Source organism: Lynx canadensis, chromosome C1 (genome assembly GCF_007474595.2).
Source record: "Lynx canadensis isolate LIC74 chromosome C1, mLynCan4.pri.v2, whole genome shotgun sequence".
Taxonomy (NCBI): domain Eukaryota; kingdom Metazoa; phylum Chordata; class Mammalia; order Carnivora; family Felidae; genus Lynx; species Lynx canadensis.
The window spans coordinates 72,247,276-72,266,034 of NC_044310.1; the positions used below are offsets into that span (position 1 = coordinate 72,247,276).

At 34.8% G+C, this 18,759-nt stretch overlaps 1 protein-coding gene across 1 annotated transcript in view; it reads right to left on the minus strand.

Moving 5' to 3' along the window:
- COL24A1 (collagen type XXIV alpha 1 chain) overlaps positions 1-18,759 on the minus strand; it is a 385,490-nt gene that overhangs the window by 346,757 nt on the left and 19,974 nt on the right. The window contains 1 exon segment of the mRNA XM_032594090.1: positions 1,267-1,320. Within this exon segment, the coding sequence (XP_032449981.1) occupies positions 1,267-1,320 (54 nt within the window).

An 18,759-nucleotide genomic window follows, 5' to 3' on the forward strand; every position in this document is an offset into this window, starting at 1 on the left:
TGAGGATTTACTTGTCAGTATAACATCTGCAAAGTTCCTTAAAATGGTATGGGTTTTTTTTTTTTTTAAGTTTACAAAGTTATCTGTAAGCCAGTTAAAAGATCAGATTTCAACACAGGAACTATCAAAATTATTCAGGGATTTTAAAAGTTTGTGAATGTACACCACAAAAACAAAAACATCCCATAATTGTATCACATTCATCAAGTGCTTGTCTAAACAAAGCTTCCCAGATGTATTCCTAAGGCTCCATTTGTATTCATCCTCACTGGAAAACAGTACCTTTCTCCTAATAAAGATTTTGTTGCTATCTTTACTTTAAAATACTAAAATATTTTTACTTCAATGTATATGTGTTTGACAGCATTATGACAAAATGAAATGCATATTAGATTACAAGTCAGACAAATATATCATTAACTCCGCCACTTACTATTCATGATGCATTTAAATTCAATGAATTCTGTTTTCCTTTTTTTTTTTTTTAAGTTTATTTACTTATCGGAAAAGAGAGAGAGAGAGAGAAAGAGAGAGAGAGAATGAGCAGGGGAAGGGCAGAGCGAAAGGGAGAGAGAGAGAATCCCAAGCAGGCTCTGCACTGTGCTGGTTACTGCGGAGGCTGATGTGAGGCTTGAACTCAGGAACCGTGAGAACATGACCTGAGCCAAAACCAAGAGTCAGACACTTAACTGACAGCCACTCAGGCTTTCCATGAATTCTGTATTCTGGAAAACAAGATAATGATGACTGCCTCTCTTGCAGTTACTGTGGTACTTAAAAATGGTAAAGTACATGGAACTATTCTCAAAAAGGTGCAAAATAGCATTGTAATTTATGTATTATTGTGTGTATGCCTTTTAACAGCAAGTTTTTGAGATTTGGGCCATATCTTGCTCTAATTTTTCGCCCCACCCTACCCTAATTGGAAGGTAGCAAAATGGTAACCACAGTAGACACTCAATAAAATTAATGTTAGGATTTCAACTGATAAATTAATCTGATATAATCTATTTTTTAAGTATTTCTTCCTTCATTAAAATCTGCTAGTTTTCTCTCTTCTCTGTCTAATATCAAGTAAAATCTACATTTTTGGGAATGCCTGCATGGCTCGGTCTGTTAAGGGGATTCTCTTTCCTTCTCTCTCTGTCCTCCCCACCCCTCAAAATAAATAAATAAACATTAAAAAATGTTTAAGAAAGATAAAAATGATTTTTTTTAATGCCTGAAATATATCTGCATGATTTTAGTCCACGGGCAACTAATTACCTTTTTTCCAGGAACAGCTTGACCAGGGGAAAGTCCTGGATCTCCTTTGGGGCCCTAGATAAAACAATTATAAAACACTTGGTGAAGCATAAATTATGTATAGCATATCACACTTCTTCAGCTGTATGTTTCATCAGATGTTATATATATGATATTAAATAAAATTATTTTAAATTGAGGTGGGCATGGATTATTTACTTTTTTAATGTTTATTTTTATGAGCCTCATTTTTAAGTGCTGAGATTGTCAGACATAGATGATTTTTAAAAGCTAATAAAGTTATACTAGCATTGAAAGATCTTTCTTTAAGGGACCCACAGACAGGCTTTATTAACTTATCCACTTTTGTGACACATTCAGTTATAATTCCTATGTTAGCATTGGAAAACTGGTTACTTTTAGTAAAAGAAATCTGCTTATAATTCTTATAATTTTAAGGTATCATGCCAAGTTTAAACACTTTCCAAAATTTTTCAGTGTACATACATTACTTATGTAGTAAAGAAAAAAAAACCAAAAATATAGCTCTAATTCCCCACATAGATATAAAAATAAATTCTTTTCATACTCTGGGAATCATGTTTTACATTTCAAGAGAAATATGACATTAGGTCTCAGCCAAATTTTTTTGCACAATATTAAAGTAACCTTTCTTATTATGCATACTGGCAAAGTATCTCTTTTTTTACCCATCTCATGAAATGAAGAGCCACAATTGAGACTTTATAATTCCAATTCTGATTTCATGACCATTCTCAACTAGTAATTATTTCCATTCCTAAAGAGTTCTAAATGCTATTTTCACTCTATGAGAAATAGTCATGTTTTCTCTCACATAATCACATTTCTTTCACATACCTTTCAAATACTACTCAAACTGATGGAAGAAGGAAGACCAAAAGAAAAGTCCTTCATGTTCCCCAGTAAGTCTTTTCATTTTACAAATTAGAAATAAATCTTCACTGGCAAAAAGGTCTATGTTCTAAGTCAAAGAAAATTCTTAAGGAAAAGTGGTTTTCCAGGTTCACCTCTTCCCTTTCATAGCTATCACCACTTCTATCACTAAGTCTACAATGTATGTATGTATGTATGTATGTATGTATGTATGTATGTATTATTTATTTATTTTTAAGTTTACGTATTTATTTTGAAGGAGGGAGAGCTTAGGAGCAGGGGAGGGACAAAGAGAGAGAGAGCCAAGTAGGCTCTGTGTTGTCAGAATGGAGCCCAATGTGGGGCTTGATCTCACGAATGAAAGATCATGACCTGAACTGAAATCAAGAGTCAGACCCTTAACCAACTGAGCCACCTAAGTGCTCCAAGGCTACAATGTTAGACCACTGATTATAAAATTATGGGATGAAAGAAACAGCTTTAGTAATATGATATCTCAAAATTTAAGAACTCAATCCATTGACAACAACAACAACAAAGGTGACATACTTAGAATTTATAAGAGATATTAGAGCTTATCTACTAAAACACATTTTATAGATAAAGAAACAATGAGGGTCCAGAAAGGTTAAATGAATTGATTAAAATTGCTTAGAAAAGTACTGGCAAACCAGGTCAATATTTTTTTCCTCATATCACATTATCTAGTAAATAAAAATCTTGTTTTAATAAATTGTCATCTTTTATTAAAAAACCTAGCCAACGGATTTGAGGCAATATTTACAAAGAATTTTAAAAGAAGTTAAGAAATGATGGCCCTTGAGAATTTTAAATATAATAAAGTTCTTTGTGGCTAATGTTTTTACTTATAAATATCACATTAAAAATTCTTATTTTTAGGTTCTATCTGAATTCAATATCATCTATCTGCTTTCTTAATACTGTCAACTAATTTAACATTTCATCCTCATTAAAAAAGAAATATCTAAGAAATGGGATAAAAGTAATCAACTGATCAATAAAAATCATATTTAAAGATAGAGCTTTCTCTTATTCATAAGCTTTATTATCTGGGCAACATATCTTTAAAGAAATATACGCCAAATCTCTTTTATTCTCCCACAAATGTGCTTGAGTTAATTGATCAACTTATTCTACAACCATAATTCCAAGTCAACATGAAGGAAATGCTCTTAACCTGGCCAGTTGTGGGTTGATCCTCCCTAGTATAAAATGAATGAGTAGAGATTATCGAACATGCCAACTTTACCTAAAATGTCAAAGAAGTAGGGTATATTTCTCTGTATTGAAGAATACTCCAAAATCTCTTACTTTCTCCCTCATTTTGTATTAATTTCATGACTCCCAACATGCTTTTAGTCATACTTGATGGCTTTTCAAATCCTCTTTGTTATTAAAAATGTTTATAAATTAATCATAATTGACTTCGACTTTCAATACTGACTTGTACTTACTCTTACGTGACTTTTGTTAAAGGAGCTCTGTGTCCTTTTGAGTGTAAGAGGAAAAGGAAGTTGCCTATCCTTTATTACTTTATTACTCAAAGAATTCTCAAAGTCCCACCTATTCCACTGTTCTGCTGTGCAGTCTAAAATCCTCATTAGCAGAGCAGCTCTTTTAGACTATTATTGGATCTCCAGAGGGACCTCTTTCTAGGGAGGGACACTCCCCAATTACTAGATCCATTAACATGTTAGATTAGATTTACGGTATTAGTCCATTCAATATAATGGAAAGAGCATTGGGCTTTGGAGTGAAAAGACTGAACAAATCATTTAATCTCTCTGAACTTGAGATTCCTCCACTGTAAAATGGGAGTAGCAATAATAATAAAACCTACCTAGATTAGCTTATAAAATATAGGGTCATATAGGGTCAAATTCTCTATAGAGTATAAAAATGTAAGTATTAAAAATAACAAGATTAAAGACAATAATTGAAATCAATTTTACAATCGTTGCTAACTTAAAAAGCAGAGAACACAATTCTTGAATGAATCATTGATGGAGCAGCAGAATTTAAATGAAAAGAATTTGGAATTAAAAATTCAAATCTGGATGAGCTAAATTGAGAGAGTCCCATAAAAGAAATACTAAGTAAAATCATCCTGAGGTAACATCACTTGAATATTCTTCACTGTAACATTAGTAATAACTATACAAGATCCATAATCTGAATTTTAAGCATTGCATTCTCTAACCAACACTTCCTATCTTTTTAGGTCACTCTCTAAGTCTCTACAACTTTAACAACTATTTGACCTACTGGAACTGCTAATGTGTGATCCCACATTTTCACTGTGGTGAAAATTTATCCCCCATGTGGCCTCACTTTCAATCCTTAAGCAGCCTAAATACCAAGGTCTGACATACATAAATGACACCAAACTTACCTGGAAATTCTTTTTTGTAACATTTATTTTAAATATTTTAATTAATGTTTATTTTTGAGAGGGAGGGGAAGGGCAGAGAGAGAGGGAGATAGAGGATCAGAAGCAGACTCTGTGCTGTGAGCTTGAATTCACAAACTGAACTCACCAACCATGAGACCATGAGAAGAGCTGAAGTCAAATGCCTAACTGACTGAGCCACCTAGGTGCTTGCAATTCTTAAATCTAAACTCACCATCTACTCTGTCCCATTCCCTAGCAGTTGAATGTGATTAAAAGGAAACAATCATGCTGACAAATTTTATTTTAAATTCATGACTTTTTACATTAATTTGTTTTGTTTTTTGGTGTGTCTAATAAATTACCTTAGTCAATTCACTTTTCCCATTTTCATAGATAATTTTGTTTCATAACCTCTCTCTTCACTCTGAGTGGGTGATCTTGCTTTCAACATTCACAACGTGTCACAAACAAACCCACTACCTCACCTAAATCTGTTCCAAAATACTCTGCCTTCATAACCAAAGCCACCATTCTCTCTCATCAGTACATCATTGATACTTTCCTCTCTGCATTATTTTAATTTTTACTTTTTTCCGGGACAACTGACATCACCAAGTAAGCACACTGTAATTTCTCCCATTTTAAAAACAACTTTCCTTGCACCCGCATCTCCCTTCTCTGCTCCATTACACTACTCGGTGTTTGAGGAAAACTCTTAGAAACTTGTCTCTGTTCATGAGGAGACTTCATTCTCTCCTGGACTTAATCCATTCAGGCCGCTGTCCCTACCTTACCACATTGGTCATTCTTTCCCAGTCTCCTTTCCCCTTTTTCTCCTTTTCCCTAGTCCCTCTTCTTCTTCCTAATATACTAAACTCTGGGGTACCCTAAGACTTGGTCCTTGGACACTTCTGTCTATATTTATCTATACATATAAGTATACATATATGTATAAAACTATTTGAATGCACAGAAGAGCAATAAAAAACCAGGGCACACTGGAGGAGATTCAACTCTAAAAAGAAGAACCACAACTGGTACAGTACACATTTATACAGCTTTTCTTCTAAAGACCCTCCCCAGTCTTCATGGAATGGCTAGAAGTCAAGCATAAAACCATAGACATTTTAGCTGATGGTGTCAGAGGACAGAATGTGAGACTACCTGAATAACTGTAAATTGAGGGAGAAAAATCCTAGGAAGAAAGTAAGAAGACAGCTTCCCCCCAGATCTGGATAAAGACTCTCTTCAGTTCTTGGCTGATACCGAATATGGTTGCATGAGACAGATTCCAAAGAGTTCACCAAAAAGCAACAAGCAATATTTATAACGGAATATAAATTTCAGCTGCTGGCCACCACAGGAGAAATAGTTTGGGGTTTGAGCCACATCACTTTAAAGGGACATGGTAAATGCCTTGGTAATCACCTTTCCATTGAAATTCAGGAAGGGTACCTGGGTGGCTGAGTCAGTTAAGCATCCGACTTTAGCTCAGATCATGATCTCACAGTTCATGAGTTTGAGCCCCATGTCCGGCTCTGTGCTGACAGCTCGGAGCCTGGAGCCTGCTTCAGATTCTGTGTCTCCCTCTCTCTCTGCCCCTCCCCCACTCACACTCCATCTCTCTCTCTCTCAAAAATAAATAATAATTAAAAACATTAAAAAAAAAAGAAATTCAGGAAGGGCTATACTTTAGAAGCAAATACTATATCCTTGAATTAAAAAGACTGACATTAACACTGTAAACAAAACTGAAACAAATCTGTCCCTTAAAAAATTTACCAAATCTGTATAAGTTTACTAGCCAGTTATTTAACTCCCTACAGAACAAATGAACAAACAAACAAAAAAATCACAGTCATCAAAGGATTTCAAAGGAAGACAACAGAATCTAAAGTTCTTCAACATATCATCTGTAACATCCAGTATATAATCAAATTTTTCTAGACATACAAAGAAAAGTAAAATCTGACCTGAGTTAAAGAAAAAAAGTGGTCAATACAAACAGACCTCAGAAGGACCCAGATATTGGAATTTGTAGTTAAGGATTTTCAATTATTATAAATATGTTCAAGGACATAAAGTAAATGATCATCATAATTACCGAACACAGAAATATCAGCAGACAAGTGAAAACTATGCAAAAAGGAACAATAGAACCCTAGAACTGATTATACAGTATCTGAAATGAAAAACTGTCTGGATGAGATTAACAGTATATTAGAGAAGGCAGAAATTAAGTTTAGTGAATTTGAGGAGAGATCCATAGAAGTTAACTAATCTGAAGTAAAGAGTAAAAAATGACAAAAAGGAGCAAAGCTCTAGTGACCTGTGGGACAACATTAGATAGTTTAACATACATGTAAATGGAGTTCCAGAAGGAGAGAAAGAATGGGACAGAAAGATTATTTGAAAACATAATGGCCAGGGGCACCTGGGTGGCTCAGTTGGTTAAGCACCCGACTTCAGCTCAGGTCATGATCTCATGGTTCCTCAGCTTGAGCCCTGTGTCGGGCTCCGTGCTAATAGCTCAGAGCATGGAGACTGCTTCGGATTCTGTGTCTCCCTCTCTCTCTGCCCCTCCCCTACTCACGCTCTGTCTCTCTCTCTCAAAAATAAACATTAAAAAATTGTTTTTAAGTAATAAAAAAATAGAAAAAATTTTAAAAAAGAAAAAAATAATGGCCCCAAATAACCCAGATTCATTACAAAAAAATTTAAACCTTACCGATTCAAGACATTCAGTGAGCTCCAAACAAGAAATATCTAACAGAAAACCACCCCTATGAACATCATAGTCAAACTGCTAAAATCTAGACAGAGAAATATCTCAAAAGTAGCCATTGAAAAATAATACATTACACTGAGGGGAATTACAACTAACTGCTCATCAGAAACAGTAGAGATCACAAGACAAGAACCACAAGCATCTTTAAAGTGCTGGAAGAAAAACATTGTCAACGCAAATTTTTATACTCCATAAAAATATCTTCCAAAGCATAGATAAAATAAATTTCAAGTAAATAAAAACCAGGAGAATCCATCACCAGCAGAACTGCATTCCAAGAAATAATGAAGGAACTTTTTCTAGCTAAAGGGAAGTGACACCAAACTAGAAACTCAGATCTCCAGGAAGAAATGAAGACCCCTGGAAATGAAAACAAATAAGGAAATATAAATGACCCCCTTTTTTGTTTCCTTTCTTAATTTCTTTAAAGACTGATTACTTAGTATGAAAATTACTACATTGTACTTTGGGGTTTATAATGATATAGATGTAAAATAAATGACAACAAAACACAAAGGATAAGAAGAGTGGGTAAATTGAATCATGATGTCATATGGGTCTTATATTTTACATAAATGGCTACCATATTAATTCTAGTAAACTAGAATGAATTAAGGATTCATATTATAATCTCTAGAGCAACCACTAAAATCAATCAATCAATCAATCAGAGAAACTATACGGAATAGTAAAGAATATGTGATTAACCCAAAAGAAGGCAGTAAAGGAGGAATAAGGAACAAAGAACACATGGGATAAATGGAAAAGAAATGACAATGTGGGCTGTGACCCAATCATACCAGTAATTACAGAAATATAAATGGACTTAACATTCCAGTTAAATATCAGAAATTATCAGACTGGATAAACAAGTAAGATCTAATATGTATTGTCTATAAGAGATGAATTTTAAATATAGATAGGCAAAGGAAAAGAAAAATATATACCAGGCAAACAATAAGCATAAAAAAGCTGGTGTGGCTCTGTTACTATCAGACAAACTAGACTTCAAGAAAAGGAGTGTTACTGGAGATAAGAAGAGATATTTGACAATGATAAAAAGTATCAGTTCATTAAAAAGATACAACAATCCTTAAACATGTAGGCAGAACACAGAGTTACAAAATAAATGAAAAAAACACTGACTAAATACTTCCTAAACACTAAACAGAGAAATAGACAAATCCAAAATCATAGCTGGATATTTTAACACACCTCTCTCAGTAATGAATGGAACAACTATATTAAAACCCAGTAAGGATAGGGGCGCCTGGGTGGCTCAGTCAGTTAAGCATTCGACTTTAGCTCAGGTCATGATCTCATGGTTTATGAGTTCAAGCCCCGCATCAGGTCTGTGCTGACAGCTCAGAGCCTGGAGCCTGCTTCAGATTATGTCTCCCTCTCTCTCTACCCTTTCCCTGGTCATACTCTGTCTCTCCTTCTCTCTCAAAAAATAAACATTAAAAAAAAATAAAACCCAGTAAGGACAGAGAAAACTTGATCACCATCCTCAACCACCTTAACCTAATTGGCATTTATTGAACATTACAACCAAAAATACAAAATACACAATCTTTTAAACTTCAGCTCAGAATGGAGTGGCATGATATATTGAAAGCACTGAAAGAAAAAAATCTGCAGCTAAGAAAATTCTATACAGCAAGGCTGTCATTCAGACTAGAAGGGGGGATAAAGAGTTTCTTAGACAAAGAAAAACTAACGAGTTCATGACCACTAAATCAACCCTAAAAAATGTTAAAGGGGACTCTTTGGATGGAAAGGAAAGACCATAAATGAGAGTATGAAAATAAGCACATCTGTAAAAATCAGTAAAGGAATTCAAAAATTAAAGGATGTAAAAGGGGAGAGGAGTAAAGAATGGGTTCAACCTGAACCATCAACTTAATAGGGACTGTTATATGCATAAAATGTTATATACAAACCTAATGGTAACCCCAAATCAAAAACCAGTAGTAGATATGCAAAGAATAAATAGAAAGGAAGCAAGTACATCACTAAAGAAAATGAGCAAACCATGAAAGAGAGCCAGATAAAAGAATCAGAGCAAAAACTACAAAAACAACCCCAAAAAAGTAACAAAATGGCAATAAATATGAATCTAACAATAACTGCTTTATTTTAATTTTTTAATGTTTATGAGAGAGAGAGAGAGAGAGAGAGGAGAGAGAGACAGTACTAGTGGGGGAGGGACAAAGAGAGCAGGACACACAGAATCTGAAGCAGGCTCTAGGCTCTGAGCTGTCAGCACAGAGCCCCCGATGCGGGGCTCAAACTCACAAGCTGTGAGGTCATGACCTGAGCTGAAGTGGGTCGCTTAACCAACTGAACCACCCAGGTGTCCTTATCAATAACTACTTTAAATGGGAATGGACTAAATTCTCCAATCAAAAGACACAGAGTGACAGAGTGGATAAAAAAAAAGACCCATCTATATACTACCTACAGAAGACTCCTTTCAGACCTAGACACCAGCAGATTGAAAGTGAGAGGATGGAGAAACACTTATCATGTAAATACATGTCATAAGAAATCTGAATTAGCAATACGTATGTAAGACAAAATAGATTTTAAAACAAAGACTGTAACACGAGACAAAGAAGGACCTATATAAACATAAAGGGAACAATCCAACAGGAAGATATAACAACTGTAAATATGTATGCACCCAACATGGAAGCATCCAATACATAAAACAGTTAATAATAAACATAAAGGAACTAATCAATAGTAATACAATAACAGTAGGGGATTCTAATACCCCACCTATATCAACTGACAAATCATCCAAAGAAAATCAATAAGGAAAGAGTGACTTTGAATAACACACCAGACCAGATGGATTTAACAGATATATTCAAAGCATTCCACCCTAAAATATCAGCATACACATTCTTTTCAAGTGCACATGGAACATTCTCCAGAATAGATCACATATTAGATCACAAAACAAGTCTCAACAAATTAAAAAAAGAGAAAGACATACCTATACATCTTTTCTGACCACAATGTTATGAAACTATAAATCAACCATAAGAAAAAATATGGAAAAAGCAAAATATATGGAAACTAAATAACATGCTACTGAAAAATGAATAGGTCAACCAAGAAATCAAAGAAGAAATAAAAACTTACAAGGAAACAAATGGAATTGAAAACATACAGGTCCAAAAATATTGAGGATGTAGCAAAAGAAGTTTTAAGACAGAAGTTTATAGCAATACAGACCTACCTCAAGAAACAAGAAAAATCTCAAATAAACAACCTAAATTTACATCTCATAGAGCTAGAAAGAGAACAACAAACAAAATGCATAATGAGCAGAAGGAAGGAAACAAAGATTAGAGCAGATATAAATGATATAGGAACTAAAAAAACCAATAGAACACATCAATGAAACCAGGAGCTGATTCTTTATAAGATCAATAAAGTTGACAAACCTCTTGCCAGACTCAAAAAAAAAAAAAAAAAAAAAAGGAGAGAGAGAGAGGACACAAATGAATGAAAGAGCAGAGATAACAGCGACACCACAGAAATACAAAGAATTGTAAGAGAATGTTACAATGTTATGAAAAATTATAGGCCAACAGATTGGACAGTCTAAAAGAAATGGATAGATTACTAGAAATATATAACTTACCAAAAGTTCCCCAAGGTGGGAAGAAATAGAAAATTTGAACAGACTGATTACCAGCAATGAAATTGAATAAGTAATAAAAAAAACTCCCACCAATTACAGTCCAGAACCAGGTGGCTACACAGGCATATTCTACCAAACATTTAAAGGGTTAATACTTATTCTTCTCAAACTATTTCAAAAAAAAGGGGGGGCGGGGTAAGGAAAACTTCCAAATTCATTCTATGAGGCCAGCATGACTTTGATACCAAAACCAGATAAAGGCATCACAAAAAAAAAAACAAAAAACAAAAAAAACAGAGAGAGAGAGAGGTGGGACGGAGGGGAGAACTACATGCCAATATCTCTGATGCACATAGATGCAAAAATCCTCAACAAAATATTACCAAACTGAATCCAACAGTATATTTTTAAAAAATACCACAATCAAGTAGGATTTATTCCTGAGATACAAGGGTAGTTCAATATCTGCAAATCAATCAACATGATACATCATATCAACAAGAGAAAGGAAAAGAAGAATCTGATCATTTCAATAGATGCAGAAAAAGCATTACAAAGTACGACATCCATTCATGATAAAAAGTCTCAACAAACTAGGTTTAGAGGGAACATAACATAATAACAGCCTTATATGAAAATCCCACAGTGAACATCATACTCAATGGGGAAAAACTGAGACCTTTTCTCTATGATCAAGAATAAGACAAGGATGTCCACCCTCACCACTTTTACTCAACATAGTATTGGAAGTCTTAGCCACAGCAATCAGACAACAAAAAGAATGAAAAGGTATTAATTGATAACGAAGAAATAAAACCTGCACTATTTACAGATGACACGACAGTATACATAGACACTCTAAAGACCCCTCCAAAAAACTACCAGAACTGGTAATTTAGTAAAGTTGCAGAATACAAAATTAACATACAGAAATCAGTTGTGTTTCTATACACTAATAATGAAGCAGCAGAGAGATAAATAAAGAAATAAATCCCATTTATGATCGCAACAAAAATAGTAAGATGCCTAAGAATAAAGTTAACCAAAGACATGAAAGACTTATATTTTAAAACATTCATGAAAGAAATTGAAGACGACACAAACAAATGGAAAGACATCCCATGCTCACGGATTGACAGAACAAATATTGTTAAAATGTCTATACTATCCAAAGCAATCTATAGATTTAATGTAATCCCTATCAAAATACCAACTGCGTTTTTCACAGAACTAAAACAAACAATCCTAAAATTTGTATGGAACCACAAAAGACCCCAAATAGCCAAAGCAATCTTGTAAAAAACAAAACAAAACAAAACAAAACTGGAGGCATCACAATTCCAGACTTCAAGTTATATTACAAAGGAATAGTAATCAAAACAGTATGGTACTGGCACAAAAATAGACACATGGATCAATGGAACAGAATAGAAAATCCAGAAATGAAAGCACACTTAAATGGTCAATTAATCTTCAACAGATCAGGAAAGAATATCCAATAGGAAAAAGATAGTAGTCTCTTCTTCAAATGGTGTTGGGAAAACAGGAAAGGACCATGAAAAAGAAAGAAAATGGACCATCTTCTTACACTATACACAAGAATAAATTCAAAATGGATTGAAGACCTAAATGTGAGGCCTGAAACCATAAAAGTCCTAAAAAATAGCACAGACGGTAATTTCTCTGACATTGGCCATAGCAATATTTTTCAAGATATGCTTCCTGAGGCAAGGGAAACAAAAGTAAAAATACATTATTGAGACTACATCAAAAGAAAGAGCTTCTGCACAAAGAAGGAAACAACCAACAAAACCAAACAATAACTTTCTGAATGGGAGAAGATATTTGCAAATGACGGATCTGATAAAGGGTTAGTATCCAAAATATATAAAGAACTTATAAAACTCAACACCCCAAAACCAAATAATCCAATTAGAAAATGGGCAGAAGACATGAACAGACATGTCACCAAAGGGACATACAAATGGCCAACAGATACACGAAAAGATGCACAACATCACTCATAATCAGGGAAATGCAAACCAAAACTACTAATATTACCTCACATCTGTCAGAATGGCTAAAATTAAAAACACAAGAAACAAGCGTTGGCAAGGATGTGGAGAGAAAGGAACCCTCTTGCACTGTTGCTGGGAATGCAAACTGGTGCAGCTACTCTGGAAAACAATATGATGCCTCCTCAGAATGTTAAAAATAGAACTACTCTACAATCTAGTAATCACACTACAAGGTATTTAGACCCAAAATACAGAAATACTAATTCAAAGGGATACATGCATTCCAATGTTTATTACAACATTATTTACAACAGCCAGCAGCCCAAGTGTCCATCAATAGATGAATGGATAAAGAAGATGTGGTGTGTGTATGTGTTTGCACATATGTAATATGTGTAATGGAATATTATTCAGTTATGAAAAGAATGAAATCTTGCCATTTGCAAAAACATGGATAAAGCTACAGTTTAATGCTAAGCAAAATAAGTCAGTCAGAGAAAGACAAATACCATATGATCTCACTCATATGTGGAATTTAAGTATCAAAACAAATGAGCAACAAAAAAAAAAGAGAGAAACAAAGCAATAATCAGAATATTAATTATAGAGAACAAACTGATGGTTACCAGTGGGAGGTGAGTGGGGGGAATGGGTGAAATAGGTGATGGGGATTGAAGAGTACACTTTTCATGATGAGCAGGGAGTTGAATCAGTATATGGTACACCTAAAACTAACATAACACTGTTAACCATACTGGAATTAAAAGTAGAAGCTTGATAAACAGACAAACAAACAAAATACACAAATCTTTTAAAGTACATGTAAAATATTCATCAAGATAGATCACTTGTTGGGTCTTAAAATACCTAAATACATTTTAAAATATTGAACTCTTCCATTGTGAGCTCTCTGACCACAATGCAACTAAACTAGAAACCAACAGCAATAAGATAACTAGACATTAAACAAAACAACATACTTCTTTTTTTTAATGTTTACGTTTTTTTAATTTTTGAGAGAGAGAGAAAGAGAGGAGGAGGGGCAGAGAAAGAGGGACAGAGAGAATCCCAAGCAGGCTCCATCTCTCAGTGCAGAGCCCAACGCGGGACTTGATCTCACGAACTGAGATCATGACCTGAGCCGAAATCAAGAGTTGGATGTGTAACTGACTGAGCCACCCAGGCACCCCCCAAAACAAAATACTTCTAAATGACCCATGAGTCAAAGAAGAAAGCACACATTTCAATTTGAATGATAATGAATATGCAACATATCAAATTTTGTGAGATGCAGTTATATCAGTCCTTAGAGAAAAATCTATAACTCTAAACGCTTCTATTAGAATAGAGCTAAAAAGAAATATTAAATAGTCCATGGCGGGGGGGGGGAACCAAAAGTTACTTCTTTGAAAATATTAATGGAAATGAATTCTTGATTTCTTCCCAGACAAAAACAAAAGAAACCAACCAAACAAAAATCTGACATTACGTTCCTTCTCATTCCAATAGGTGGTAGCTCCCACGATACCAGCGTTCAACTGGTTAAGACAAAGATTATCTTTGACTCTTCTCTCTCACGCCGCATATGTAATCCATTGGCAAATCATGTTGACTGTACTGCAAAATATACCTACATTTTGACCACCTCACACCATCTCCACTGTTACACTCTACTCCCTGCCATCATCACCAATGACATGGACTTGGGTAGACAAGTGAAGCGGTCTTCAAACTGGTGTCCCTATTTCCACCTTTTCCCTCCTGCAATCTATTCTCCACATGACAGCCAGAACTATCCTCCTACAAATAAATTGGATGATATGACTTACCTAGCTAGAACTTTCCAATAAATATCCAACACAGAATAAAATCCAACCAAAATCCTTACCTACAACGTCCTACATAATCTGGCTCTGGCTTTCTCTCTGATCTATCTTCCAGGATTTATCTTATTCAGCTTATCCTCAAAGACTGCAAAACAGCCTCCTGCTTCAAGGCCTTTGGACTTCCTGGGTTATTTTTGTTGTTTTTCAAGCCTTTCCTCACCAGGATTACAAAAATGGTAATTTAAAATTCTAACATGCTTTCCTCATTGCCTAGCTTTTTCTATGAAGAGAAACTACCCTTCTTTCATCAACTATTTAGTTATCCTGATGTTAAATTCTATAAAAAAAAAAGATAAAAAAGCAAGATGCTTTTTAAAGAAAACTTTTATTCTTTCCCCTTATTTTTCTTTTATTTGTCTTTTTTCAAAATAATGATATTGTGGTATAATAAAAATATATATTTGGTCTTTGTTCCTGGCTTCTGGCACACAGTTCCTAAAAACCTTGGAATTTCCTGAGTCATACAAGTGTCTTTTGTTATTCATAACAATCCTCTTTAACCACATCTGAGTTTATGCTAATGAGGTGACTCAGGGTGGTGCCCATAGATAGCTTCAGGATGGGGACTAGTCACCAGAAAGGCAAAAAAGTGGCTAGAGGGTGGGAATTTAAGAGAGAGGAGGGGGTGCCAGAGTCTGAGTTACATAAACTTTTGAACAAAGAGATTCCAAGAGATTCCCAGTTGGCGAACACAGTGATATGTATGCCAGGAAGGTGGCACTCCCAGACAGGGCATGGAAGTTCCGAGTCCCCCACCTTCCATACCTTGCCCTATATGCATCTCTTCCATTTAGCTATTCCTGAGTTGAATTCTTTATAACAAACTGGGAAACCTGTTTTCCTGAAATTGTGAGCTGTTCTAACCCAGTATCAAACCTGGGGAAGTGCAGGATTGTGGGAGAACTGAATTGGTAGTTAGCCAAACAGTAGCATGAATAGCCTGGACAAGCCCTCTGTGGCTGGCATCTCAAGTATAGATAGTCCTGTGGGACTGAGCCCTTAAACCTGTGGAGTCTGACACTAACTCAGAGTTGAATATCCAGTTTGTATGAGAGGATGTGACAATTTCAGAGATGTCATTCCTTAGCATCATCTAAAGGTGACCGGTGAGGGTTTGTGTGTCTGCTTGCATTTAGCATCATTATCACTCAAGGATTTAGAGATACTTGATGTGATTCAAACCACTGCAGTTATTATCCTTAATGATGTTCAAATCACATCATTCTTTGGCTGGTAGAAGTCTTACAAATTGGCTCCAGAATCCTTTTGACATGACCCTAATAGTCTTTGATACCCAGAAGGAGGCATTTTTAATATATTTAAAGTCATATTTTAACTGAAATAACAAGCACGGAATCAAAAGAAAGGACCGTACTATTTTGTCTGGTCCTTTTAAGAAGGTCCCTATGTTGACCAGAATAACAGAAGCACCTCAGTCTTTAGCATCTTAACATGCTTTATATTTTCAAAATGCAGGACTGAAAATTTTTCATAGCAATTTGGTTTAACAAAAATTCTCAGAATGGGTCCGCATCTATATTCAATACATTTATTTATTCACATATAAATAAAATAGGACTTCTTGTTTAGAAGACATGGGGACAGAGGGTCGAAACCAGGAATAGAGATAACACTACGATTATTTTTGTGATTCAATATTAAGTATTATTAATAACATTTAATTTAATACTACTAATAGGACACTGTTGTAGCTTATTAAGGTTAGATTGTTCATTTACTCGATTAAATTTGAGTTTTTTGGAGTTCTTTTTACTGGCAAATATTTTTTTAAATTTAATTTAATTTTAAAACATTTTTAACTGAGTATAGTTGACACATAATGTTACATTAGCTTTGGATGTACAGCACAGTGATTCAACATCTTTATACATCATGCTATGTTTACCACAAGTGTAACTACCACCTATCGCTATACAATATTATGATATCATTGACTATATTCCCTATGCTGGGTCTTTTATTCCTGTGACTTATTCATTCCATAACTAGAATTCTGTATCCCCCAATCCCCTTCACCCATTTTACCCATCTCTCTCCCCTTCCCTTTGGCAACCATTAGTTTTTCTCTGTATTTATTTGTCTGATTCTTTTTCTTTGTTTATTCATTTTTTTGTTTTGTTTTGTTTTGTTTTTAGATTCCACATATGAGTAAAATCATATGGTATTTGTCTTTCTCAATAACTGGATTAAATTTGAAGGAACTATTGACCTTGATTAAAGTAAGATAAACTGCGAACGTTTATGGGAAGATTTTAAGTTTCCTTTAAGAAGTGTTTCTGGGAAAGGAAATATCTTGACCACAGAAAGACTGCCTGGACTAGAATTATAAGTATATGGTAGGCTGAACATATAGACTCTGTATTCATTACTTATGTTTAAAGATCTATTGTATAATTAATCTTGTGTTTAATTAATAGTAATAAAACTATTCATCGCCCTGCAAATAAAGTTCATTAAATAGATAAATATGGTAAACTGTGAACTCAGATGGCATTTGGTGACAAGAAAAAAAAAGCCATTCTCTCCAGTAAATAGGAAATGGTCTTTACTTTCTTATATTTTGTTTAGAATGACATAATTTCTGATGTTAGTCCCCTGATTTCAGCTAATGATTTTAGTTAATGAGCTCAATTGTCTTTATTTAAAAAATTTTTTTTCAACGTTTATTTATTTTTGGGACAGAGAGAGACAGAGCATGAACGGGGGAGGGGCAGAGAGAGAGAGAGGGAGACACAGAATCGGAAACAGTCTCCAGGCTCTGAGCCATCAGCCCAGAGCCTGACACGGGGCTCGAACCCACGGACCGCGAGATCGTGACCTGGCTGAAGTCGGACGCTTAACCGACTACGCCACCCAGGCGCCCCAATTGTCTTTATTTTAAATAATACTAGTCTAATGCTGAAAAAAAGTTGCTATATAACCACTAAAATTTTGTATGGCACTTATGCTATTAACAATTTAAGAACATAGGTCTCAGGGACCAGAGGTCAGTGTCACTCTTTGTGCAGTATATCTTTATATGTTATTATCAGTATCCACAGAATAAGCTGGACCATTGGAATAGACATGTTTCATTACTATTGTTAAATGAATTCATAAAGTCTTTAAATTCCATTAGGTTACCCCACTCTACCCTTCCTCCTTCAGGTAGTGTTTTATAACTCCTCTTTTGAAGGACAACCTGGTATTAGGAAGAGAGTAAGACAGATTCAGTTCTGAATGCAACTCTGCCAGTTATAAATTGTGTTACTTTGGTTAAGTACTTAGCTCTCTAAGTGTGTTTTCTTCTGGGCAAAGGAAAAGGTAATAAAACCTACTCTGAATGGTACTATTAATTGAAATGAAACTGAATGACATGCCACACACATAATAATTGTCAGATATGAGAAGCTCTTTCCCTTATGATACCAGTGCCTTGGTACTAATGTTAACTCAGATTTTTGATTCAGTTTAACATTTATTGAGTGCCCAACACATGCTGGGCACTGGGATAGACACAAATGCAAAGATGTGTAAGTTCTGGCCCCTGCCCTCAAACAACTAAGAGCCTATCACGAAGGGACCAGCACATGCGTGAGAACTCATATCATCTGAAGAGAGATAAGAACTACCAAGATCAGTTTACATTTCTTGTCCTTTACGATAAATACTAATTTTATTGTAAAAGCATAACAGAAAGTAAATTGGATTCACTTTTGCATAAATCTAGAATATTTTAGCAAAATATGCTTTATTCTTATAATTTTTTTTAATGTTTATTTATTTTTGAGAGAGAGACAGAGTACAAGACGGGGATGGGGCAGAGAGAGAGGGAG